At 38.9% G+C, this 12,552-nt stretch overlaps 2 protein-coding genes across 2 annotated transcripts; both read right to left on the minus strand.

Moving 5' to 3' along the window:
* Positions 1-375: 375 nt before the first annotated feature.
* On the minus strand, positions 376-7,230 carry LOC141903328 (uncharacterized). Its single transcript, XM_074791433.1, has 16 exons — positions 7,148-7,230; positions 6,523-6,714; positions 6,056-6,257; positions 5,703-5,868; positions 5,186-5,389; positions 4,705-4,972; positions 4,525-4,598; positions 4,293-4,412; positions 4,047-4,212; positions 3,752-3,963; positions 3,326-3,536; positions 2,989-3,193; positions 2,589-2,871; positions 2,338-2,486; positions 1,679-1,883; positions 376-1,437 (listed from the first exon to the last, which is right to left on the minus strand). The coding sequence occupies exons 2-16, from the start codon at positions 6,698-6,700 to the stop codon at positions 1,177-1,179; spliced, it is 2,904 nt and encodes a 967-aa protein (XP_074647534.1). The 5' UTR covers positions 6,701-6,714; positions 7,148-7,230; the 3' UTR covers positions 376-1,176.
* Positions 7,231-7,767: 537 nt separating this feature from the next.
* On the minus strand, positions 7,768-8,477 carry LOC141904750 (uncharacterized). The gene is made up of 2 exons (XM_074793404.1): positions 8,228-8,477; positions 7,768-8,056 (listed from the first exon to the last, which is right to left on the minus strand). Exons 1-2 carry the CDS (start codon positions 8,471-8,473, stop codon positions 7,811-7,813), a joined length of 492 nt encoding a protein of 163 aa, XP_074649505.1. The 5' UTR covers positions 8,474-8,477; the 3' UTR covers positions 7,768-7,810.
* Between the last annotated feature and the right edge of the window lie 4,075 nt (positions 8,478-12,552).

Consider the following 12,552-nt stretch of genomic DNA (forward strand, 5'->3'; position numbering starts at 1 on the left):
TAAATTCAGACCTACCCCTTCTTCTCAAGGGCAAGCCATACACACATAAATAGCCCTGTGGCTGTGCAATCAAATGACAGACATTGAAAAATCGGGGATATTTTGATTTTCAAGTCACACGTGGTCACCTCCACAAACAATCACTTCATCACGCGCAGAATTCACTCTCCGTAACCGGATAAACGTCTCCAACCATTTCACATTACTCAAATCCTGCTGTGAATACCGCCATGTAGGTTCGAATCCACAATAATTTTCGTCGCGACACTTCCATAGCGGCTGGATTAGAGTTGAATAAACCAACCAATGATATGAAAAACCAATGATTGAAATACTTTGTTGAAGATTGCTTCAAATAACCATAAATACTTTTATTTTTTCTCATAAAATTCCATTGTTCACTAGTGTAAAATATATCTTAACAGTTTGATAAATCCTTGGTTACTTATCACATGTCAATCAGCAGTTTATTTAATGGACGGACATATATTACCATTATAAAGTGTTTCAGCTCCAAAAATATCTACCAAACAAACCTATAATGTACAAGTGCATGAATTTGTGGAGCGATTTAATTTTGTGGTGCACTGTTCATCAAGAATAAGTACAAAACTCTCAAATTTCACACAAGAGTAGCAAGATGGCCATACAAACCATAATACTACAGCTTCGATTCTAATGGGCTTACAATTTTTCGAAAGTACCGACTGTTTGATTGTCAAAGAAATCTTGACTATATATATAAGATATATCTTTCATCTAAATGGAAAATCCATCCATAGGAAATGTGATGATGCGCTTGACATATGAAAAAATCGATATAATCTAAAAAAAAATCCCAATAATGTAGTAGGCCTATCACAAAATTGTCAATGGACGGAGCTGCTGCTGTTTATACGTTTGACAATACATTAACCGTACATCGATATGCAGTGAAAATAATACATTTTTGGAACTCTTGTAAAAGCATATTACAAACTTAGTAAGATTAAATTTGTCGGTACTCTGATCATAATAGTGTCTACATGTAAACCTAACTGAAACATTCCAATTAACATCGACAGAGAAAAATACTTACAATTACAAGTAATACTTCAATAATATATATGTACAACTAACAATATTTAAACGAACGCAACAAAGGAAAATAGTCATGGGTACGGCTGGTTTTAAAGTCTATTTAGTAAGTGAGTGGGCTTTCATTTTTTCGGCATACTCATAAATCAACTGACAAAACGCGATATAATTGACGTCGTCTTTTCCGCCGACTTTCTGGTCGAATTTCTGGTACAAAAGGCCGAACTCCTGCTGGCTAACGAGGCCTCCTAGCTCGAGTTCGCTGAGAACGCGGTGGAATTGTGACCTCGATACGGTGCCGTTGTGTACGCGGTCGTAATCTTCAAACAGCGGGAATAATTGCATCCGTTGTTTGCCCACCTAATGAAAGAAACGATATTCTAGATTTGAATATGTAGGTCAGCATTTTCTTTTTCATACAAAAAGTAAATCCGAATAATGCGCAATGAACAATACTTTATCAGGGTGGCCCACTTTCCCCAAGTTTCCGGGAGAATTTGTCAAAATTCCCAGATTTTCTCTAGATTTTTGTGATTCCCGAAGTTTTCTAGGTTTCCCAGGTGAGTGGCCACCCTGTGTGTACACACGTTTCAATACTGACCTTCTCGGCGAGTCGTTCCATGCACTTTTGGAACATTTCATCGGCTCCTTGCGGCAGTGAATTCTGTTCCCACTCGACGGGTGGTTTAAATTGAACTGGTTGGCTTAACGGCGACTTCTCTAAATCTTTCATCGTGAATATAGATTCAATTTCGTCGGAGAAAGCCCGGTAGTCGACATAATCCATATGATTCGGCGATTCAAATCTGTGGAAATCAGATGAGAGATATTTTCAATAATTTCTAACTTCAGTGAATTCAATAGATAAACTGAATAATAGATTTGAAGATTTGTGTAGGAGCGGTGTTAACCTGGTGTAGCATAAATAAAGGACGGATAGTACTTTATAGGTTAACTAGTTTACTAGTGTATCAGTTGCTTCATCAGGTGAATAACTCATTCACCCGATGAAGCTGCTACATTAGTAGAGAAAGCTCGTACTTCAAATAAACGAGTTAACCTATAAGGTACTTTGATAGTTATAGTCAATCATGCAAAGCTCTAAAATTGTGGTAACTCGTACGCCATTGTCAATAATGAACTGTTATCATCAAGTTGGCATTGTTTTGATCAATACTTTATAAAGTACTCAATTTGTAGCGGTATGATATCTAAAGGTGTCTCAAAAGATTAACATCACTGATATATCATTTCACTTACCGATCTTCAAGAAGAGCGCATTCAGACTCTGTCAATTCAAATCTACACAAATCTAAAGCTCTCCTAAACGACGTCTTCAACACTCGCCCCGAATTCAGTTTATCGAAATCTTTCATGAATTCCAACACTCTTACTCTCTCTTTGAAAACCTAACGAAATAAGCACATTAATTATAGGAATAGCGCGACAATGGATGAAAAGGTTTGGCAGGAAAGAATTGCTTCAGAAATACATGTATAAGTAGAAAGTACCTTCGTTTTAATCTTGCAGAGTACACCCTCGACATCAGTAGCAGGGGAATGTTCGGGTAGTTTGCCTTTCATGTTTGCCGAGCGTATGTCCTTCAATCGTTCGACGTACATTAGCTTCGGGGGTTCTTTTGGTTCCAGTTCGTTCAGGAAACGAAGATAGTTAAAACCGGTATCGTTGCAGAACTTCGCCTCCAATGCGGCCATCTCGGCGGCGTTAGTGTGAAGCTCTAACATAGTCAAACATTGGCAGAATTGTTGACGAGTGACATAGCCATTGTTGTGCCTAATAATAGATTCCAACGCAAAATACATAACAGTAATACGAAATGATGAGGTGATACGATTTTCCTTTAGAAAATCAACATTTTTTTAATCGAAATTCATCGAATTTCTTTCTTACTTATCAAAATCTTGGAACACCGGTTTAGCGAGAACTCGTCTTTCAGCGGCGCGCTGTTTCAAACGATGCATTGTTTGATCGAATAAATCTTTATGATCTGCCGACGCATTTCGCCAGTCGACCGTCCCTGGTTTCGGCACGCGAAATATCTCTTGTGCCGGCACAACATGACACGGGTTCTTCTCTAAGTTAGGCTGCGTAAAAACTGTAATGAAGAATGTCAAACCATCAAGAAATTTGAGATTTTCCATAATCTCCCAAGTAATTAGGTATGGCACTGCTGCCATCGAAAATGTGGTCCGATTGAATTCAATTCGGGAATTTGAAAAATACGCACCACTTTCAACATCAACGAGAAACTTATTCCAGTAAACTTGATCTGGTTTCGAGGGGCAGTTGTAATGTTTACAGAGCAGATCGAATTGTTTTCTGGTAAGATCGTGGTGACCGAGTTTGTCGAGTCCGAGAAGAGAGAGGCCACGTCTGAAGCGAGTTATGCTGATCAAACCGCTGCGAAGCTGATCAAAATCTTCGAAGAATTCTGACACCTGAAAAATTACAAATGACATCGTGAATACTTCAGCTCAGAAAAATGGTAAATTAGTCAACCTGCGCTAAAAATGAGCTTGGGTAAATTTAAAAAACAATTAATAAATTTTTTCAATCATTTTCATTCAGTTAAACCGACAACAAGACTTATTTCAAGTTTGATCCTTTTATATCGAATAAATCTATATTTATAGTTTTTTGTGACCGAACTTACCCGAAGTCGATTGACAAGAACGTGGTGCCTGATACGAGCCATTAGTTCATCGATTGTTACGTTATCTCCGACCGTTTCGAGCAAAACGCGTTCGTTTCCGGCTGTTTGCGCGCGTTGCGAAGACGACATATCCATCGGTTTCGTTCTCGATCCAGACACGGCGGCGGTCTTCGCCCTGTTATCCGAACTATCGACAACAAATCCGACGAAATCTATAAAAATATCAATGGTTACATTTATACGTACGAAGATCATCTTCACAATGTTTGGCTTCATCAAACACTATTCTACGTACTAGGATCAATAGCTTGAACAAAGGCCGGATAATTAACATCTCCTGAAACTGGCTCGGCGAACATTTTACACAGTAATTTGAAGTCTTCAGGCCCGACGCTTAAACTCAAGAAATGTAATACTCGTTCGAACTGCGACTGCGTCACTTTACGCGAATGTCCTTTACCCTGTAAGTAATGAAACACTGATTTAGGAAATAAGGTCGGAGGCGTTTGAAAGAATGTCGACATTAATCAAACTGGCGTACCCGATCGAAATCTTTAAAATATTCGTACATCATAGGTCTTCGTTTTTTGACTTGGTCAGTCAGTTCGGCGAGCACTTTCAATACGCGTTTTTCATCATCTTCCGGCAGTTGGTTCAGCGTCTAAAAGAACAAACAATATCGTATTGTTACAAATAAAATATCGTATTCTTTTTACATCGAAGCAATTGAAGAAAAGGTTTCGTAATCGATACAAAACAGAATTTGATCTTACCCTTCCTAAAGCTCCGCGAGGTGGTCTTACTACTTCGGTGGTTGGATTTTTCTCGAGATTAGGAACATTAAAAGCTACAACCAAATGAATCAGAATGTCAATAAAATGTAACATTTTTTTCAAATATAGACCTAAGCGTTGGTTTCACAGGATTTTGTGAAATGCTTCAATTTTACTAACCATTTTCCATATAATCGCAGAACTCTTTGTAACGCACACGGCCATCGGGATTCTTGTAAAATTCGCACACTTTCTGTATTTCATGCCGGTTCAGATGAGCTTCCTTACCAGCAGCTGCTGATAAACCGCAAACGAACTGATTTTCAGTGATCAGTCCACTTCTCAGTTTATCGTGATCTCGGAAAAATTCGGTTGTGCGAACTCGACATTTAAACACGGCGATTCGAATCTTGTCTAAAATTGCTTGTAAAGGTTTATCAGCTAACGGCTACAGAAGAAATATTATACACAGTTTGTTAAATCTACATTCTGTCAATCAAAAAAAGAATAAGATTATTCGTCAAAATTATTTTCAGACGAAAAGATATGAGATTGACTTTTCACAGTGTCTGGTATAGTTTTTAAAATAGATTTTTATTGAAAAGTTTTTCATTTTCATTCATTTTCGTTTTTCATTCATCAAATGGAATCAATTACTTACTGTACTCGGTAAGTACGCAGATATGTTCGTAGCTTGTGGCATTTGTAAAGGTTTCCTGTTCTGGCGTTCTGCTAACGCGACGAGGTCGTGATTCAAATTCAAATAGTTCAGCAATCCTGGACGATCGGGATCGCGATATTTATCGACTAGTAATTGCATTTCGGTCTCAGTGACATCCGGCGGTCCGGGGAAATTTCGGTAAAACTAATAAAAACAAATTCGTAATGCTTATATTAATATCTATCGAAACAGGTATTTTACAGAAAACCTCGCATTACTCGGACATGGCTAGCTCAGACTTTTTACTAACTAGGACAAAAATTGAATCATTTTTCTGAATTTCTTATATCCTAAACTCGGACTTTGCTTACCACAGACCAAATGTGTCTAACCCCAAGACAAGATTTTACTATTAACCTGTCTTTCAGATATGATATCTATATTCAACAAGTAATTCATGAAGGCCCTATATTATTTTTGTTAGAATAGATGTAGTACATGTATAATGCCTAGTTACCTGACTTTCAGTTACGACACCAATATGATGTTTGTCAAAATCTTGGTAAGACGTGCACAAAATGATCCCGTGATAATCGTAATGCGCTTGCATTTTCAACAGCAGCTTTTCAATTTGTGCCTCATCTGCACGCGGTAATGGCAAGACGGAACGTTCAGTTCCCAAGCTGCAAGTATGAAATAGCCGTAAAATTATCAACGTGGAGATACAAGTCCTACAGCAGTATGTTGAAACTTCAAACAATTGGTTAGTAAACTTGAATTTCAAGGACTTGTTGAATACATTCTAAATGAATTGTCATCAAACTACAATGCAGTTTTCTAAACTCAGTTGTTTAAACTAGCTCTACTTACAATTCTCTAGGCTCCACTTTCTGTGTTGCTGGATCATTTTTCAAATCATTGGCATTAAAGCATTTATCAATATTCCCACAGAAATCTTGATAGTTCAATCGTCCATTTCTGTGCGTGTCATACTTTTCAGCGAAATCCCGCTCTTCCTCCGGAGTCATTTTGATGCCCAAGTTTTGGTGCAATGTTCGAAAGAACTGCGTTTCTAAACAGATAATTGAATTCAGATTAGCTTGTTTTTACATTGTTGTGGCAACAAAACTACTACGACCAGTGAGGATCTGCCAGATTATCTATGTTCAATCAAGATTGATCTAACGTTGTCAATAACTTGGTGGTAATAATGATAACTTGGTGGCTTGAATGATAATATTTGTGTTTGAGAGTATGAAAATACAGTTCTGTTATTTACAATAAGCTGGTGCACCACGCCAATGTTTAAAGATATGTGTGTCCGAGTGATGACTTACTTGTAACGTAGCCCGATCTCAACTTGTCATAGTCGTGGAAATACTGTTTGACCTGAATTCGGTTGGTTTGACATTTTGTACGAATCAAATCTTCCAATTGTGTCACATTTGTAGAGTTAGGGTGGAAATGAGATCCATTGCGCAAAAAAGAAGGCACCTGTTGCACTACGGCAGCCATATCACTTTCCAAGTCTAGAATTTAAGAAATCGATCAAATAATTAATCAACAGCCTGAAAAGCTGAATAGAAGCATTAGGCCTTTAAGAATCTATGATAATAATCTAGGCCTATGCCTTCTCCAGTCCAGGATCCACACTGATCACAGGAAGTCTGACTCAATCATGATTTATTTGTAGAAATCTAAAAAAATTAAATGTCATTTTTTATTGTTGAACCAGGTAAAATAAAATTATAAAGAAGACAATTAAACATAAAAACAACAACACAGTTATGTTACACTGTTTGTTGTTGGCAATGTTGTACGTGACGTGTGTGTTTGTTGTTGGCGAAGCGAAGAAGTAAACAAACAGTTCTTAAAAAAATTAAAACTCCACAAAAAGGTGACCAAAAAGAGCCAAGACATAGGAAATTCATTCCCGCAAAGGTTTAAAAATCAACAACTTACGCTATTTTTTCTGTGAACCAAATCCGATCACAACCGATAGCTTAGCTAGCAGAACGCTGTAACTGTCATGAAAGGTTGTTGTACGTAACCTAGCGACAATAAACAACAGTAGCGCCGCCTAGTGTGCAACACTTCCCGCGGTATAAATTACAATTTACAAAGGCTATATTCCTCTAACAGGAAGATTAATTCATAAAAAAAGAGACCGAGCTTGTTTACTTCTTCGAATTAAAGGAAATGGATGACCATACTATGGAATACTCACAGTGATAAACATAAATTTAATCTATAAATTCAATTTATTGCCTCGCCTAAGCGCTCTGCGACCTTGAAAAAACAGTGTTACGGAGTTGCCGGTCAAGGTACTGAACAGGTCGTGGCACCGGCCTCAGAACCGGACGTTTCAACTTCTTGGTGTCAAGATACTGGTAATGTGTCCGTTGCACATATATTTGCTGGCGCAGGGAATAATATTCATTTGAGCCGTAGCCTACTTGCCCTATAGGTCTAATATCTCCTTTAAAAAAACAAAGATAAATTTTCTTTCTTAGGACAGGCAGCGTATCTTTTATTTGAGAAAAATTGCACGAAAGTACACTGACGATTACGGTGATGTCACTTCGAGAGAATAGATCTTAATAAGATTTTAAAGGCGAATACTATCTAATTTCTTATCAAGTAATTTAGCATATTTGGGTCTTCGTCGGTAGCTTTTGAGTTGCAGTTACCACACATCCCACTGAGGGTTCCGCTGTACAAATCTCGCCGCGCAAATACCAGTACCATAGACCGATCAAACACCAAGCGCATATGACAGCCGACAACGTTGACGTATAAAGCACCTAAGCTATTCGAAGATACCTGGACCACCGACGATTCGTAAGGGAAACCTTTATTTGATCCGTTGATCTAGAAAAATACAGCAATTCAAAAGAAATTCAAATAAAACTCCGAAGGGAATGCCGAAGGGAGATCATCACGGCTTATGGCCAGGTAACTCCAGGTTTCTAAAAGTATTGAACTAAACTGATGAACTTTGTATCTATTTATACAAACTCCATGTTTTCCTTTCTATAATACCTGCAGAGTGCCTGGGCGGAGGTCGATCGTGTGGTTTCTTAGTCGCAATGTGACATTTACCGCGTGAATCATTCTACTGCCGATTAGATTATGCCAGAAGTCTACGCCGACTTCTACTGCGAATTTACAACTACTGTCGGATGCGGCACCTCCGGCCGACATTGCCATCAAATAAGTTCCTACTTCCATCGTATCATTATCGTAAGACATTTTGTCAAATGATATGAGTTTAGGATCACCATACATTTCACACTTACACATTTTATCATCTAAAAAAGTACCAACCATAAGATTAGCATTATACAATTGATTATATAGAGCTCGCAGTGGAAAACAAGTCTTTTTCGAAGAACCGACCACCCGGCCTGACGTACATTCAAATTGACACGCGGAGCTTGTTTCAATCACGCAAGTGTTATCGTTACTGCGTAAGTAACCGCTTTTACATTCGCATCCCTCTTTATTTGGTAGCATGCAATTCATAGGAGCTGTTGGATCTTCACACGTGGCTGGACACGAAGAAATCGATGTACTGTATTCTTCATTTTTTTCGCATGTAATTTCTGAAAACGATAGCGTTAACGCCAGTCTTTAACAAAGAAGTCGAGGTTCTAATCGTCATATCTATAAATATGTATGTGTTGAATAGGCTTACCACATCCGGTTACATTCCTCCAGTCTCCTATATCAACGCCGAAACGTACACAGTCTCCCGCAAAAACTGATATATCTTCGCACACTTCTTTTCTTCGATTTTCTCTTGTGTCCGTTAACGTATTTTCAATGTCAAACACGCATGAATCGTATTTCAAATTGGCATCATTACTGCCCAGTTTTCCCAATTCGATCAGACACTGTTTGAACGGTCCCTCGTCATCTATGATAACTCCACAGCTATTTTTCGACTTGTATTCTTTCATTTCTATCTCGGGAACCGACGGTGTTGGCAACGTTGGGACTGGAAGCAAACATCTATTGAGAAAAAAAGAACGAATGAAATACGAACACCCAACTACTAAGTCAGCATGAATTCCTACTTTTACAGAACATGAAGAATATATTTTTTTCAGTTTACAGACTTCATCGCTGCTAGGCCGCTGCAAAAAGAGTTCAGTACAATTATATCATAACTTACTCCGGCTTATTGGTTGTGTCGCTGTCTAACACCAAGTAACTATCCCCAACTTGATTGCGAGCTTTAGTTCCTCCTTTGGCAATACGGGTTCCATTCGCCAGAATTAAATCCAGCACATCTTTAGGCCCTTCACAGTCACCACAGATACCTCGTAAATTGCCTATTGTGGGTCGCTTCACGTAGATTTTGACGATGCTTTTACCGTTATGCTCTACGAAAAGCTGACAGCTCTCGAATTTCAAGTTAACTTCTCGACCTATTCGCTGTACTTTTAAATCCCAACCTTTGGGTTCAAAAACTGCTGAATCAATTTCTTGCCCATCAACCTTCCAAATGTATCATTATTCCTTGTAAATATTTTCATTTTGTATAACATGAATATGATTTGGCATTTGAAATGTGAACATTACTGCGTTTAATAAATTCAATACCTGAATGATTGTGTTTTTCCCTCTTCTTTTAACAGCTATTTCATGACCATGGATCTTGACGAAAACATTTCTTGCGAAAGAAACCCTCGGATTTTTTTCACTTTTGATATTTGAAACGTCAACATCAAACGAACATCTATTGGTAGGGTCATAGTACCGACTCACTGTATAGCGGCACTGGCCCTGGTAATTGAACTTCGCACCATCCATTTGTTTGTAGTGTGGATCACCGTATACCTCGCATACACAGATTTCTGAATAAGTTTTAATTGAAATAAAGATACAACGAATAACAACAAATGATGAGAAAATTATAGACATGTGACTATAGATACACACCATTGTTGACTGCATAGGACTGCTTTTGTTTCCTGCTGTTTTCCGCCGCTATCTTGCGTTGTTGCTGTTGTTTCCTGCTGTTTTCCGCCGCTATCTTGCGTTGTTGTTCTAGTTGTTTCCTGCTGTTTTCCGCCGCTATCTTGCGTTGTTGTTCTAGTTGTTTCCTGCTGTTTTCCGCCGCTATCTTGCGTTGTTGTTCTTGTTGTTTCCTGCTGTTTTCCGCCTCTATCTTGTGTTGTTGTTCTAGTTGTTTCCTGCGTTTTTCCGCCGCTATCTTGCGTTGTCGCTCTTGTTGTTTCCTGCTGTTTTCAGCCGCTATCTTGCGTTGTTGCTGTTGTTTCCTGCGTTTTTCCGCCGCTATCTTGCGTTGTTGTTGCTGTTGTTTCCTGCGTTTTTCCGCCGCTATCTTGTGTTGTTCTTGCTGTTGTTTCCTGCGTTTTTCCGCCGCTATCTTGCGTTGTTGCTGTTGTTTCCTGCGTTTTTCCGCCGCTATCTTGCGTTGTCGCTCTTGTTGTTTCCTGCTGTTTTCCGCCGCTATCTTGCGTTGTTGCTGTTGTTTCCTGCGTTTTTCCGCCGCTATCTTGCGTTGTCGCTCTTGTTGTTTCCTGCTGTTTTCCGCCGCTATCTTGCGTTGTTGCTGTTGTTTCCTGCGTTTTTCCGCCGCTATCTTGCGTTGTCGCTCTTGTTGTTTCCTGCTGTTTTCAGCCGCTATCTTGCGTTGTTGCTGTTGTTTCCTGCGTTTTTCCGCCGCTATCTTGCGTTGTTGTTGCTGTTGTTTCCTGCGTTTTTCCGCCGCTATCTTGTGTTGTTCTTGCTGTTGTTTCCTGCGTTTTTCCGCCGCTATCTTGCGTTGTTGCTGTTGTTTCCTGCGTTTTTCCGCCGCTATCTTGCGTTGTCGCTCTTGTTGTTTCCTGCTGTTTTCCGCTGCTATCTTGCGTTGTTGCTGTTGTTTCCTGCGTTTTTCCGCCGCTATCTTGCGTTGTCGCTCTTGTTGTTTCCTGCTGTTTTCCGCCGCTATCTTGCGTTGTTGCTGTTGTTTCCTGCGTTTTTCCGCCGCTATCTTGCGTTGTCGCTCTTGTTGTTTCCTGCTGTTTTCCGCCTCTATCTTGTTTTGTTGTTCTAGTTGTTTCCTGCGTTTTTCCGCCGCTATCTTGCGTTGTTGCACTTGTTTCTTCCTGTTTTCCGCCGCTATCTTGCGTTGTTGCTGTTGTTTCCTGCTGTTTTCCGCCGCTATCTTGCGTTGTTGCTGTTGTTTCCTGCGTTTTTCCGCCGCTATCTTGCGTTGTTGGACGGGCATTTGTTGAGCATGTCCAAGGCTAGAACTAGAAGCTATAAAGATATTTCGTCATATACAAATTAAAAACGCTTTTCCATTTATGAAAAAAATATACATTAGAATATTAGATATATTCGTCGAACCTTGAGGCGGTTGATGGTATACGCGAGCATCAGTATCAGTATTCGATCTCAGCCTTACCCGACTGGCTATCATACCCGATTGGAACGTTTCAGATGATGCATCTATAAAAAAAAACCAACGCTAAATTGAAAGTACCCATTTCATTTTCCATAACAGATTTGCTTATAATTCATCGTATTATCGTGTTCACCTTCTATACTTATCACCGTAACCAACACCAAGAATAAGCAAGTAAACTTTATTTCCATGGTTTGACACAAAATTGCGAATGCCTGATTTCCCGCGAGAACGCTTGCATTTATTCCATCGGGTCTCTGGTCACATATGTTATCTCGAGTGGCGAGCCTGAATCGATTGTATAAACAGCTTTCTAAAATCCAATCAATATTATTTCCGCAACCAGAAAAAAATGAGTTTAACATAGTATTCATCATTGCTTTGGTGATCTAATTTCTGTGATCATCTCAACATCCTAGTGTAGGATTTAAACTAATGTACTCATCTATAAGCTATGTATTTTACCGCATTGTGTCATAGGGCACGAAATATGTACGATACGTACCTTTTGTTCATTCTTTGTTTGACTAATTCTATTGATAATAAGGTATATCTGGTTTTGTTTAAATGCAGATATTGGTTTTAGGAGGGTCTCTACACTGGAAATGTATCGACCTTTACATTGAAATATGAAGAAAAAATTAATTCCCCCAGATTGAATGGATAATGAAGAAATATATCCCCAGCGAAAGAATTAAATGAAAAAGCAAAATTTACGTTCATTGAAAATAATTCGTTAAAACGGCCCGAAAAACAGTCTGAAAATGTTACTGGAGCAAGTAGTTTCCTGAAGATGACTATTAGAATATAGTCGAAATGTCGAATAAACTTCTTGCTCCAGTAACATTTTTGGACTGTGTTTCGTTATAATTGTAGGATTCTCTCTATATCGCCACAACACGGATATAGCGCTTTATCAATCATGATTCTTTTCATGAAAATG

Source organism: Tubulanus polymorphus, chromosome 4 (assembly GCF_964204645.1).
Source record: "Tubulanus polymorphus chromosome 4, tnTubPoly1.2, whole genome shotgun sequence".
Taxonomy (NCBI): Eukaryota; Metazoa; Nemertea; class Palaeonemertea; order Tubulaniformes; family Tubulanidae; genus Tubulanus; species Tubulanus polymorphus.